The 15,263-nt window shown below is 50.3% G+C and overlaps 1 protein-coding gene across 2 annotated transcripts in view; it reads right to left on the bottom strand.

Moving 5' to 3' along the window:
* RAB4B (RAB4B, member RAS oncogene family) overlaps window positions 1-15,263 on the bottom strand; it is a 34,086-nt gene that overhangs the window by 16,102 nt on the left and 2,721 nt on the right. Inside the window, exons 2-3 of one of the 2 annotated variants that reach the window (XM_063937710.1) lie at window positions 14,057-14,137; window positions 284-398 (exon numbers count right to left, since the gene is read on the bottom strand). In XM_063937710.1, the coding sequence (XP_063793780.1) occupies window positions 284-398; window positions 14,057-14,137 (196 nt within the window). The remainder of the gene's footprint in view (window positions 1-283; window positions 399-14,056; window positions 14,138-15,263) is intronic. The other variant, XM_063937711.1, reaches the window with a different exon arrangement.

Here is a 15,263-nt window from a genome sequence, read left to right as displayed (position 1 = left end):
AAAACATTAAAAAAACCTCATGTCGACCTTTTTTCCCCAAGTCGATCTTGTTTATGTCGACCTATTTCTAATGTCGACCTAGTGACTGTCGACCAATGGGTGTCGACCATGAGTCCCATACCCCATCAGGCTGCTTCCATGGAGACTAATGAGTAGAACGGACCTGTTCAGTGTTCTGCAAAACTGGTTGAAAGCAGGGCTAAGGGGTTATGAAAGGACAGGACTGGGCTGGGGGGGGGGGGGGGGGGGGGGAGGATGGGGTTTGAGACCTTACACAACGTACCTAAATCTCTCCTGTCCGGCTGTATCCCAGATCTGCAGCTTAACAGATTTACCACCAACATTCACAATCCTGGATCCAAACTCCACACCAATTGTGTGATTAGAGTCTTGTTTAACTAGGAGACAAATAAAAAAACGTATAAAGAGAAAGTGCGATGGTGAAAAGTAACTGCGAGCAAGATGACTAAACAATGGTGGGCTATAAGTGTGCCCCCTAACCTTTATCATGCATGATGATTACCTTGTAATTGCGGCCTACTACTAGGGTGTTCCCAGATTTTATAATAAAGCACAACACTAAGAAAAGTGACACTGTAATCCTGTACTGTAAGAACCTGTAAGTGAGATCAGGGCTTCTTTACTGGTAGGTGACGGAACCCAGATTATGTTAGGTCTAGATCTTGGTTAACGACCAAATGACAGGATGTGATTGGCTGCCTCTTCGTGTCTAAACCATATGTTTTGTAGCTGCGTCTATTTAACCGGGAATAACTTTCCAGGATTAATGAATTAACCGCTATAATCCATTTATAGTTACACTTGCAGAAAAATGAGAAAAAGGTTTCATCTATTAAAATATTGTTATGTGTTTTAAAGAGGTCACAAAAGTCTCTCTTACGGGACGTCATATTGACCTTGATTCACAGAGAACAATGAACAGTCCCAGGCAGCTAGGACTTTAGTTCTTATTATACAGGTATGTCCTATGGAAATGTACAAAGACATATTTCTCTGGTTGTAAATGTTCTGGCTAATAATACAAAAGTTAAGATTTAGTGAACCTTCTAATGAGGAGAAGTAGAGATAAATCACATAGCATCCAATCAGATTCTAGCTTTCATTGTATAGAATATACTAGATTAATGATAGGTAGAATCTGACTAGTTGATAATGGCAACATCTCAACTGCTCCTTTTTAGAACATTTGATAAATCTAACCCCATGTGCTCTAGAGGGAATACATACGATTTACCGGCGGCCGGGATTCCGGCTATCCATATCCCGACACCTGCATCCCTCTCCCGCTAGAATGCCGGCAGCGGAGCGAGTGCAAAGAGTCACTTTGCGGGCTCGCTGCGCTCACTACGCTGCGGGCTCGGTGGGTCGCTACGCTTGCCACAGTATCTGTTCCCACTCTATGGGTGTCGTGGACACCTACGAGTTGGAGTCCTGTTTTGCCGGGATTCTGGCTGGCGGCATGGCCGGCTGGCAGGATTCCTGCGTCTGTACCCTGACTGCCGGGATCCCGACAGCCAGCAAATTGAACGGATCCCCTGTAGAGAATACTGTGTACTGCATATCACACTTTTTAAAAAAAAAAAAATTAATTGATGAACAGTGCCAACCTCAAACGAAGCAATATGACATACAATAAACTTGTAAATAATGACTTAGATTAATACACAATGCTAAAGCAACATAATGACAGGGAAGGCTTTTTTATAGATCCACTACAGACGCTGGGCCTAATTCAGACCTGATCGCTGCTGTGCGTTCTGAACAGTGCGCCGGCGCATGTCAGACAGCCGACAGCCATCTCAGCCCTGCGATCGCCTCTGCCTGATTGACAGACAGAGCTGGTCGTTGGGCAGAAGGGTGCAGGCCGGCGGCGTATGGCCGCCGTTTTAGGAGCCCGTACCGGGCAACGCAGGCGTGCCCGGACTGTGCAGGGGGCGGGCCGCGGTGGCTGCGTGATGTCACATGCAGCAGCTGCGACCCGGACAGCGATGAGTAGTTCCCTTCCAGCGCGCAGGAGCTCCCTTCCAGCGCGCAGGAGCTGCGCTGGTAGAGAGCTACTCGTCAAGTACAAAAGCATCGCCACTGTGCGATACTTTTGTACTTGTGCGGCGGGGAGGGCAGAGCCAGATATGCAGGATGGACTATCCCTGTGCGGGGCGTCCCCCCGCATCCCTGAGTAACTGATCGTAGTCGTGCAAAATTTTGCACGGCTACGATCAAGTCTGAATTAGGCCCAGTGCTGGGCCATCTATTCAAACCACGAAGACCAAAGGGCCTACTGTATGTACTAAGCCTTGGAGAGAGATAAAGCAGAGAGAGATTTTTCATTTCACACACAGCCTGTAACATGGCAGTTAGGAGCTGACTGGCTGGTACTTTATTATTATTATACTTCATGGTCTATGTACTAACCCTTGGAGAGAGATAAAGGTAAAGGCATGACCCTCTGTTATGGGGGAGAAACGGTATCAGCACGCGTTATGGGGGTCATTCCGACCCAATCGCACGCTGCACTTCCTCGCAGCAGTGCGATCGGGTCGGAATTGCGCGCATCGTTGCCTGGTGACCCCTGTCGCCGGGCTACGACGCTGGAAATGAAGAAATCGGTCGCAGCGGCGACCGCAAGAAGATTGACAGAAGGAAGGCGTTCCGAGGTGTCACCTGTCCGTTGGCAGCCGTTTTCGGGGAGTGGTGAGTATAACGCAGGCGTGTCCAGGAGAACGGGGGGCGGATGTCTGACGTCAAAGCTGGCCCCATCACCGCTGGATCTGTCGCACAGGGTAAGTATGTCCAGGGCTGGTCTTGTTTTGAGTGAACTTTTTTAGCATAGCAGAGCTGCACAAGCGATCGCAGTCCTGCTATGCTAAAATACACTCCCCCCATAGGTGGAGATTAGTTGATCGCACCAGCAGCAAAAAGTTGCTTGGTGCGATCAACTCGGAATGACCCCCTATGTACGCTATACCGCTTCTCCCCATGTATGACTCTGAGAAGATAGCACGCCGATATGCAGGGCAATGTATGAACGGATCCGACACCTGCAGCTATTGATTTTGACAGCTGCAGGTGTTGTTGCCCATACACCACAGCAGGGACAGCTCTATCCCAAGCTGTGGCAGCTGCCGGCTCCGGGCTGCATAGGAGACCTTATGAGAGTAACAAGACCTCGCGCATGCCATTGCAGCCGGCCAGGGGGAGAGACAGAGCATCAGCACTAGAGTCATGCGCTAACAGTCATCGCCGGAGGGGGGAGTTTTCACTCTCCCTCTCCGAAAACCGAGATGTTAATACATCTTGGCGCTAGTGCATGCCGCCTCGCCTTCGTAAAGAGGTGAAGAGGGAAGAGCAAAGCCGGCACAGTATGTGCCAGTATCATACATTTACCTCTATGTACCAACCAATCAGTTCCTAACTGCCGTGTTACAGGCGGTGTTTGAAAAATGGCAGTTAGGAGCTAGTTGGCTGGTACTTTATCTGCGTCCACTTTATCTCTCTACAAGGCGTAGGGGTTCATTCCGAGTTGATTGCACGTAGCAACGTTTTGCTGCCCGTGCGATCAACTCGACACCGCTTATGAAGGGGGGGGGAGGGGGGGGGGGCTTTTTTGCATAGCAAGGCTGCGATCACTTGTGCAGACCTGCTATGCAAAAAAAGTTGTGTAGAACTAGACCAGGGTAACAGTTACTTACCTTGTGCGATCGATCCAACGATGCAGGTCCCGGAATTGACGTCAGACATTTGCCCTCCAAACGCCTGGACACGCATGCGTTGGGCTCACCACTCCCAGAAAATGGTGAGTTGCCTTGCTGCTGTCAATCTTCTTGCGATCGCACCAGCGATCGCTTTCTTCGTTCTTCTAGTCGTTGCCCGGCGACGGTCGCTGGGCAACGACGCGTATGCGCATTGCGGCCGCTGCGCAGGCCCGACCCGTTCGCACCGCTGCGACAACCAGCAGCATGCGAACGGGTCGGAATGACCCCCTTAGTACATACACCCTGTGGCCGGAGAGACTAGCCAGCCACACGTGTAATGGCGTCTGCGGCACTGAAGGGGTTAACCCTCGTGCCCAGCGCCATGTTACGGACTGTTTAAAAGTTTGTTTAATTATGTGTTTTACTTTTAACATGTCATATGTAGTGCTCTGTGCACCATTGCAGGAAGACATGTTTAACTGTATCTATTTTATATTCAAGACAGGCTTGGTGTATATTTAAAGGAAAAATGCAGTTACTATAGCTGTCTGAATACGCATCTCTTATCCTCTGGAAATAGGAAGGGGCATGCTAAGGGCCCTGTACTAGCAGTGAGGTGTGAAGGACACTACCTTTTGATGTGTAAGTTCCTTAGAGAGAGATGCTAATCATTGGGTTTATGGGCTTGGATTTGATATACGATCCCTGAATGGAAGTTAAAGGAAGGAAGACCGTTTGTTTGTATTGTAGCCATTCCTGTTGTAATCTTAAACACTGAGATTGCCTGCAGATGGGAATGACCAGACACATTTGTATTTTGAAGATATGTGATAAATTTATCAATAGTGAATGTTAATCTGATACCAAACGTTGTCTGGGTGACAGGAAGGAGGATATTGTTTTATTGCACTTATATCCTTGTAAAATGTAATTTATTGGTATTTTGTAAAATAACCTGATTGGTTGGAGAAGACAGGGAGGGCTTACCCCCCTGTGGTACTGTGTGGAAAACGGACATAAATAGGAGACCTGCGTGCCTCCAGAGTTGTAGTTGTACCATCTTTATTCTGCTGAAACATCTAATTGTATGCTGTTGCCCCTAGCAATAGGGAAGGGTTCTCTTTAGAACTATTGAGCAAATAAACATCTTTGCCTCAAGAAGACTGCTTCATCTTGTGACCAACAGGGTTAGGCCAAACCTAGCCCCGTCCTCCGGCTGTCCAGGGAAGTACCTAGCGTCTCCAAGCTCCGCCTTCCGCCAGCTACCGGTAGAGGCCTAGCAAGTGGCTAGTGGGGATTCGTCAGCACCACACAGCTGTGGTAAGGCAGTGCGTCAGCACATACAGAGCAGAACCGTGGTTCCAAACGCCACGGCAAGTTAGGAGTTTGGTGGTGGCAGCAAGAACCCGCCCACAACGCAGTGGGTGGAGTCAGTAACAGGCGGTTACTGACGGTAAGCGGGAATCCCCTATGTGGTCAGGCCTCGTGCGGCTTGACCTTCCATTCTGTGCGCAGTCGACGGGACGCGGCAAGCGGTGAGTGCTTCCGTACGGTACCGTCCTGTCACAGAAATTGGTGGCATAATGGTGGGATATTCCCAGGCGGCTTTTCATCACCTGATTGGAGAAGCCGAGTTACTCAGGAGAGGAGTAACTGCAGCGCAGGAGGACGCACAAGATGGCGGAATTCAGCGGAATGTCCAAGGATGATCTGGAGATCGTATGCCAGGAGAAGGGTGTGGATATCCCTTTCAACGCGTCCAGGAGCGTCATGCAGGCGGCGCTCAGGAGCTGGGAGGAGTCTCATCGGGCGGAGGTGGAAAGCACTGACGGCGTCAGCATCGCAGAGGACGGCCCAACAGTGGACCTTCGTAAGGAACCGGTGAGAACCACAAGTCCCGCTCTCTCTCACAGCAGCAATGTTTCCCAGCAATCCCTAGCAGGGCCAGGATCCCAACGTCCCAGGGGGGGCGGCCCGGATACCCTAGCAGATCGGCTAGCGGAATTGGGGGAAAGGGCAACGGAGCAAGAGCGCTTGATCATCATCCAGATGTGGCGTGATGAGCGGGCACCACAGGCCGTGGTACCCCGGGAGCCGTTGTCAGCTGTTGTACACAGATCAGGACGCATTCAGTTTGCCAAGTTTGCAGACAGTGATGGGGACATTGATGGACATTTACAAGTTTTTGAAAGGACTTGCAAACTACACGATTTACCCAAGTCGGAGTGGGTGAGTCACCTTGTACCCACTCTGCATGGAGAGGCCTTGGAGGCCTATCGAGGAGTGGCGACGGAGGACTGTGGGAACTATGACGAAGTCGAGAAGGCCCTCCTCCAGCGATTCTTCATCACTCCCGAGTCTTACAGGAAGAAATTCAGAGACTTGCCTAAGAATCCTAGCAGCACCCATGAGCAGTTCGCCACCCAGCTGCGGCAGTACGTGGTGAAGTGGGTGAAGGATTCGGAAGCCACTACATGGGACGCACTGATCGACCTGATCTGCAGGGAGCAGTTCTACCGCAGGTGCGCCCAAGAAGTGAAGGAGTGGGTGCTAGATCGGGAGCCACCCAGCTTAAAAATGGCTGCCCAATTAGCCGACAAATATGTGGCAATTCGGCCACGGGGCCAGAAGCGCCCAGCGAGCAGCCAGCTCCAAAAGACTGTACCACCAGGGGGACCCCCCTCTTCAACTCATCACCCCCAAAGACAAGCATCTTCCAACCCGGGTGCTCTTGGCCAGCAACCGCACCGCAGCGTCCCTGCAACTGATCAGAGATCATCGGTGCCACGACTGGAGAAGAAGTGCTACGGCTGTGGGAAAATCGGACATCTGAGGATGAACTGTCCTGCATCCCAAGCACCCCAGACTCGTGCCCCAAATCCGAGTGCTGGAGCCCGGATCGCTTGTTTGACGAGAGGAGATGAGCCTACAGAGACTGTTCCCCCTCCAGTCAGTCCGATGGAGTGTGGCGAGAGACAGGTGCACTCTGCGGAGAGAGTCACCTGCATGGCCAAACAGCCCCTACACAACATGTGGAGGCACCTGCAGCCGGTCCACGTGGGACCCCTGCAGGGGGAAGGCCTAAGAGACTCTGGGGCCTCAATCACTGTGGTGAGCCCCCACCTTATAGATCCTGCTGCAGTATTGCAGGGTCGCACTGCCACGGTCACCCTGGCAGAAGGAACAGAAAAAGCGGTTCCCATGGCAAGAGTCTACCTGGACTGGGGAGCTGGACCAGAGTTGCGAGAAGTTGCCGTCATGGATGGTCTCCCAACTGATGTGGTCCTAGGAAATGATCTGGGTGGTGGGATCGTCACTACGTTTGTTGGCGCCATTCCCCGGAGTCAAGTTCCAAAACCACCGTTGACATCAGCTACTCCAGCACAGCCCAGCCCAGAGAAAAAGACTACAGCTGCTAGACAACTGCCAGCACAGCCAACCACAGCATCAACCAGCCCAGAGGAAAAGATCACAGCGGCTAGAACAGTACATCGACCCCGCATGCCTTTTGCCTCTGGTATGCCTACGTCCCCTAGCAACGCAGAGGATGTCGGTTCCAGCTCGTGTGATCCTGTGGGGGTGCCTAATGATGCTCCTGACCCAAGTGGTTTGCCAACTCCGGCGGTGAGTATGAGAAACCACACTGATTTTTCCATGACTGACCCCTACCAGACTGACCCTAATAGTCCCCACCTAGATCCCCCTGTAGAGTTTCCCAATTTAGGAGAGATTGAGGGCCACAGGCAGGAGTTTAGGGAGGCTGAACTCTCTGACCCATCCCTGAAAGGCATGAGGCGCCACTCTGGCAGCGGCCTTGACAGGGTTGGGGCAGGAAGTTTGACCTGGCGGGAAGGGTTAAGGTACAGAGTAGCCAGGAAAGTGGGAGGGGATAGACCAGATAGGGAATGTGTCCAACTGGTCCCCTCAGGGAACGTTCCTGCGCAACCGGTGTCGGTTGCCAGCGAAACCCCTTTGGACAGCAACCCGGAGACAGACCGTACCCTGAAGTGCCTGACACAGAGCTTACCCTGGTCTGGAATGTCGGATGACGCCCAGACCAAATGTAAGGCTGGTGCCATGCGTTGGCAGCCGGGGCACTCCAGCGGTTGTGTTGTCTCTGGGCCTCTGCCCATAGGAGAAACCTTGCAGCTAGTTGCTGTGGACATAGCAGGTCCCCTGCCTGTGCGCAGTAGATCGGGGAAGACACGCAGCCTCCCTGTAGTGGATGCCACACAGGATCCAGAGGCTGGTGGTCTGGCCGCCATCACTGTGGCACAGGTAGCGGACGAGGAGGAAGGAGTAGGCCTAGGTGACAGGATAGGTTTCCCCGAGTCATAGGTCGACAGAGGAGGATTGGAGGGCAGGTCTGACAGTAAGGGCAGACAGTTGCCAGATAGGTATGACGGAGGTGCAGTGCCTGGGGCACCATGTGGGAGGAGACAGGGGTAGGCCCAACCCAGAGGGGGTGGAGGCAACCAGAGGCTGTCCCCGACCCACATCACCCAGACCGGTACTGACCTTAGAACCTGTAAGGCCCTACGGACATGTTGTCATTGACTTTAGTCCTGTAGTGAACCCCTTGACAGAGGTGGCTAGGAAGGGCATTCCCAAGTCAGTGGACTTTGCACCCGCTTGCGAGTTGGCATTCCAGTCATTGAAGGAGGCTCGGGTACCCGCTCCAGTGCTGATGGCGCACATTCTTGACCAGGACTGTGTGTTACGAACTATTGCGCCACTGCATGGACTGGGAGCTGTACCGAGCCAGAAAGAGCCATATGGGCAGGAGCACCCTGTGGTCTGTTTGAGCAGGAAACTGCTATTGTGCGAGGTGGGGTATGCCACAGTTGGGACACCGTGGGTGGCACTTGTTTGTAACCGGCCCCCCACCGTGGTGACTTACCACCTACCTGTTAGGTGGCTGCAACCTACCTTGGGGGAATTGGACAGACTTTTGTGGTGGAGCCTTGAACTTGGACTTCAGGTGGACTATTTGAACATTGTGCACCCACGAAGAGAGGCCCACTGCACTATGGATGAACTGTCTAGGCCAGAGCCTACACCCCCCAGGTAGCGTCCCCTTCACCCCAACGGACTGCGGGACCAGGACCCAAATCGTTGGGACATGGGTCCCTGGTTGACCCGCTTGAATGGGGGGGGGAGGAATGTGGCCGGAGAGACTAGCCAGCCACACGTGTAATGGCGTCTGCGGCACTGAAGGGGTTAACCCTCGTGCCCAGCGCCATGTTACGGACTGTTTAAAAGTTTGTTTAATTATGTGTTTTACTTTTAACATGTCATATGTAGTGCTCTGTGCACCATTGCAGGAAGACATGTTTAACTGTATCTATTTTATATTCAAGACAGGCTTGGTGTATATTTAAAGGAAAAATGCAGTTACTATAGCTGTCTGAATACGCATCTCTTATCCTCTGGAAATAGGAAGGGGCATGCTAAGGGCCCTGTACTAGCAGTGAGGTGTGAAGGACAATACCTTTTGATGTGTAAGTTCCTTAGAGAGAGATGCTAATCATTGGGTTTATGGGCTTGGATTTGATATACGATCCCTGAATGGAAGTTAAAGGAAGGAAGACCGTTTGTTTGTATTGTAGCCATTCCTGTTGTAATCTTAAACACTGAGATTGCCTGCAGATGGGAATGACCAGACACATTTGTATTTTGAAGATATGTGATAAATTTATCAATAGTGAATGTTAATCTGATACCAAACGTTGTCTGGGTGACAGGAAGGAGGATATTGTTTTATTGCACTTATATCCTTGTAAAATGTAATTTATTGGTATTTTGTAAAATAACCTGATTGGTTGGAGAAGACAGGGAGGGCTTACCCCCCTGTGGTACTGTGTGGAAAACTGACATAAATAGGAGACCTGCGTGCCTCCAGAGTTGTAGTTGTACCATCTTTATTCTGCTGAAACATCTAATTGTATGCTGTTGCCCCTAGCAATAGGGAAGGGTTCTCTTTAGAACTATTGAGCAAATAAACATCTTTGCCTCAAGAAGACTGCTTCATCTTGTGACCAACAGGGTTAGGCCAAACCTAGCCCCGTCCTCCGGCTGTCCAGGGAAGTACCTAGCGTCTCCAAGCTCCGCCTTCCGCCAGCTACCGGTAGAGGCCTAGCAAGTGGCTAGTGGGGATTCGTCAGCACCACACAGCTGTGGTAAGGCAGTGCGTCAGCACATACAGAGCAGAACCGTGGTTCCAAACGCCACGGCAAGTTAGGAGTTTGGTGGTGGCAGCAAGAACCCGCCCACAACGCAGTGGGTGGAGTCAGTAACAGGCGGTTACTGACGGTAAGCGGGAATCCCCTATGTGGTCAGGCCTCGTGCGGCTTGACCTTCCATTCTGTGCGCAGTCGACGGGACGCGGCAAGCGGTGAGTGCTTCCGTACGGTACCGTCCTGTCACACACCCCTTTATCTCTCTCTTAGTAACTAGACCCCAATGAACCAGCCAACAAGCTCCCCAAGTCCTTTAGGTGTGTAGCATGTCCTTTAATATACTCATTTATTATTAAGCTACAGTTTACTTGCGTGCATAAATAAACATTGTTTTTATCTACATGTGAGTCGGAGCACTATATTCAAGGTGGAACAATATCGTTCAAAAAGTAATCCTGCAGTGGCAGCCGAGCACAATATTCCATGCAAGAGAGAGCACCAACGTCTACACTGTAAATACACCAAATATGTACCCTCATACACTGTGGCTTCTGTCGCGCCAAACAGACGCTCGCGTCGTCCCAGGTCTCGCGTGACCTAACTTGCACCGGGCATCTTTACTGCTCAAATGTACACCTTAATTGCACAAATAAAACCATTGGATACGTGGATGTGCCAAACCACATAACAAGACTACAGTGATTAATCGCATATATGACACTTGTACATCTGTGTGTGACTAGGTCTGAATCTGTGTAAGCTGTGCTACGATGCAGCCTCTTTTCACGCCGAGTTCTGCTGTGCTTCATCTGCGACACTGCATAAATTTAAAGCCAATACCTGCATGGTTAAAGTCGCAGCCTATTGTCTCTAGTAAAGACTGAGTGTATGCCATGCTGTGTCTGCGGTGTACATATGATGCAATAAATGTGAAGAAGAAGTCACGGAGCATGGGGTATGAATGCTTGGTTTATTAGGACACATCTTTATAACAATTCTGCTGGATGACAGCAGTAACACAGATATATCAGTCCGTAACAGCTTTATACGGAATCAGTATTATATCCCAGCTGTTGGGATCTCGGAGGTCAGCAGACCGACGCCGGAATCCCGACAGCCGGTATACAGGTGGCAATCGCAGCGTGTCTCTTCGCGGGCTCGCTGCGCTCACCTCGCTTCGGGCCCGGTGGCGACTGTATTCCCCGTCGGGTGGTGGCGTGGATTGCCGGCATTTCACCGGGTGTAGGGATTCCGGCGTCTGTATCCTGATTGCTGGGATCCCGACAGCCGGCAACGTGATTGCCTCCCCATTACACAGACCGTGTGATATTTGAGCTGACACGCAGCAAATAGACACTAATGATATTTGGTGGGTGGTAGCACGGACCAAAGGTAACCAGCCGCTAAATAGCCCACAGTTTTATTGACTAATATGGTTGTACTACTGCAGTAATCCATGAAACATTTTCTAGTCCATCCCAAAAATTGTTAGGTACTTTTAGGCATTCTGGGTAAAATCAGAAACACGCATAAACCTTAACTGGCAACATCTCTCAAGCAGATAAGCGTACTCATCCCCAGAACCACTGTATCAGATTACAAAGCATCACTTTACACCGCCGAACCCGAATGGATGTAAGTGATCGTCGAACCGCTGGGACACACTGGTTTGTTGACATTCTTAAGCCGGGTACACATTGGAACGATATCAGGATGATTTGTCGTTTGTTTTGTAACTACAAATCGTCTACATCGCACAGTATGTACAGTATGGGTGTTTTGCGCGCTCCTGCGCTCTGGTTGGCCTATTTGCTCGGCCAATCAGACGATTTAGCATGTGACCTGGTGTATGATAATGAAGGACAGAACAATATATCATTCCGTCATTTATTAAATCGTGTAGTGTGTAGCAGCAATCAGGCTCAAGGGAAATCGGCCCTTAAAATCGGATAAGGATGTTGACATTTCATCAGTGTCGATAGGCTTCATGTCATCATAATGAATGTGGATAAAACATAACAAACTCATCCCAAGTATACGGTTATCAAATCTGTGTACTTTTTAAAGGACTGAGGGGTCAACCAGCTCCTAAGAGTCATTTTTCAAACCCAGCCTGTGACATGATAGTTAGATGCTGATTGGCTGCTACTTTATCTCCTTCCACTTTATCGCCATCCAGCGCTTAGTAAATAGACCCCCAATTCAGTAATAAGGCCCAAAACAAACTTATGTTATTTGAATTTTTTTTGTTAAACTACAGTCGGGTACCCAAATCCTTAGGATGGGCCTTAATGGGTAGAGGGCTGGGGGGTGGTAGGACCAGACTGTAGATGGCTGCCCCTCTTGTGTGCCATTTAAACGTTTAGGGCATGGGTAACAAACGGATATACAAAAGACAGTAATGTCACAGAGAATATGGGATATTATTTCGGGCTGAGACGGTGCCTGGGGAAAAAGATTTCTAACGCTGCCTTATTTATATATTTTACTTTGTTAATAAGTTTTTCATTTTGATACTAACCGGGGGAGGGGGTAATTCAGACCCGATCGCTAGCTAGCGTTTTTTGCAGCGCTGCAGTCAGGTCAGAGCTGTGCATGCGTATGCACCGCAATGCGCAGGCACGTCGCACAGGTACAAAGCGGATCACCGCTCAGCTATGGGTTTGTGCAACGGATCCGTTCGCACAGTCGTTCGCAATGAGACTAACAGGGAGACTAACAGGAAGAAGCCGTTTGTGGGTGGTAACTGACCGGTTTCTGGGAGTGCTTGGAAAAACACAGGCGTGTCCAAGCGTTTGCAGGGCGGGTGTCTGACGTCAATTCCGGTCCCGGACAGGCTGAAGTGTTTGCAGTGGCTGAGTAAGTGCTGGGCTACTCAGAGACTGCACAAGATCTGTTCGTAGACATGCGTTCGCACACTTGCAAGCAAAAATATACTCCCTATGGGCGGCGACTATCTATTTGCAGCAGTGCAAAAAACCCCTAGCGAGTGATCAGGTCTGAATTAGGCCCCAGGTCTGTACAGAGGTGACCTAATCCCAGCCTCCCTCATTCTATGCAGCAATAGATTTCATGCAGTAGTACTAAAGCTAGCGGACACGCCAGCTAACAATCAGACGCTACTACAAATGATTTATTAATGCAGAATTGCAGGGGAGAGCGGTGTCAGCAGTTACAGTATTAGATGTGCAGATGTATCAGAGCTTGGAGTGTTGTCTAAGTGGGGTTGGAAGACAGCAAAACAATTAGGTGAAGGCTAGCATTTGTGTGTTTGCATTATTTACACAAAGCCAACAGGGAGGTGATATAGGGGTAAGCAGAATGTCTCATTGAAGGTGGTCGCTCCACTTGATCTGCTAGATGGGCGAAGAGTAGACTTAGAGGAATACACAGTCTAATGTAACTCACTGGTGAAGCTAAGAGACACCATTATTCTACAGCGTCCGCGGGCAATGAAAGCTACATTTACACATACTACTCTACCTGACTGCTTCTTCATTAGCAACTATGGCCCTCATTCCGAGTTGTTCGCTCGGTAATTTTCTTCGCATCGCAGCGATTTTCCGCTAATTGCGCATGCGCAATGTTCGCACTGCGACTGCGCCAAGTAAATTTGCTAAGAAGTTTGGTATTTTACTCACGGCATTACGAGGTTTTTTCTTCGTTCTGGTGATCGGAGTGTGATTGACAGGAAGTGGGTGTTTCTGGGTGGAAACTGGCCGTTTTATGGGTGTGTGTGAAAAAACGCTGCAGTTTCTGGGAAAAACGCGGGAGTGGCTGGAGAAACGGGGGAGTGTCTGGGTGAACGCTGGGTGTGTTTGTGACGTCAAACCAGGAACGACAAGCACTGAACTGATCGCACTGGAAGAGTAAGTCTCGAGCTACTCAGAAACTGCACAGAAAAATCTTTCCGCAATATTGCGAATACTTCGTTCGCAATTCTGCTAAGCTAAGATACACTCCCAGAGGGCGGCGGCTTAGCGTGTGCAATGCTGCTAAAAGCAGCTTGCGAGCGAACAACTCGGAATGAGGGCCCATATGCCATTAATACTAATGAATGGGAAGAACAACTCTATGGCCAAAACATAGCTCCATAACTTATTTATATAAGGCATTTTATGAAGTAATTGGTTTTTACACACATGACCAAGAATGAAAACTTACATTTGCTCTCAATGAACTGGTGGAGCAGGCAGGACTTCCCTGTCCCTGCACTGCCGATAACAAGGAACTTGAACAGAAAGTCTGAAACCACAAAGAAATGTCAGTGACAAACAAAATGCTTCTATTCAGCCTGAAGTAAAACAGTACAGACTTCTGTGCCTCATAGCTCCATTTTGTGTGTGTCACCCTGCAGCAGGAAGAACAGACCTCCATGCGTCATAGATCCATTCTGTGCGTCACCCTGCAGAGGGAGGAACATACCTCCATTCTGTGTGTGTCACCCTACAGAGGGAGGAACATACCTCCATGCCTCATAGCTCCATTCTGTGTGTGTCACCCTGCAGAGGGAGGAACATACCTCCATGCCTCATAGCTCCATTCTGTGTGTGTCACCCTACAGTAGGAGGGACAGACCTCCGTGCCTCATAGCTCCATTCAGTGTGTACTACCCTGCAGTGGGAGGGGCATACTTCTATGCCTAATAGCTCCATTCTGTGTCAGCATGAAGCGGGAGGGAGAGACCTCTGTGCCTCATAGCTCCATTCTGTGTCACCCTGCAGTGGGAGGGACAGACCACTGTGCCTCATAGCGTCAATCTGTGTGTGTCACCATGCAGTGTCTGGGCCGAGCCCCATGTCGCATAGCTCTTTTTGGTGTGTGTGCCTGTAATGAACAAGATTTACTTTAGGTCTCACTGCTATATTCTGTGTGTGTGACCTTGCAGTGGACAGGCCAGGCCTCATGTATAATAGCCCCATTCTGTGTGTGTCGCTCTGCAGTAGGAGGACCAGACCTCAATGCCTCATAGTGCCATTCTGTGTGTGTCGCTCTGCAGTAGGAGGACCAGACCTCAATGCCTCATAGTGCCATTCTGTGTGTGTCGCAATGCAGTGGGTGGGCCTAGCCCCATGTCTCACATCTCCATTCTGTGTGTGTCACCATGCAGTGGGTGGGCCAGGCCCCATGTCTCTTAGCGCCAGTCTGTGTGTGTCACCATGCAGTGGGTGGGCCAGGCCCCGTGTCTCATAGCGCCAGTCTGTGTGCATCATGATGCAGTAGGAAGGACAGAGCTCACTACCTCATAGCACCATTCTGTGTGTGTCACCATGCAGTGGGTGGGCCAGGCCCCATGTCTCTTAGCGCCAGTCTGTGTGTGTCACCATGCAGTGGGTGGGCCAGGCCCCGTGTCTCATAGCGCCAGTCTGTG

The sequence above is a fragment of the Pseudophryne corroboree genome, chromosome 8 (genome assembly GCF_028390025.1).
Source record: "Pseudophryne corroboree isolate aPseCor3 chromosome 8, aPseCor3.hap2, whole genome shotgun sequence".
NCBI lineage: Eukaryota > Metazoa > Chordata > Amphibia > Anura > Myobatrachidae > Pseudophryne > Pseudophryne corroboree.
Note: the sequence above shows the minus strand (reverse complement) of the source record. Positions and strands in the feature narration are given on the sequence as shown.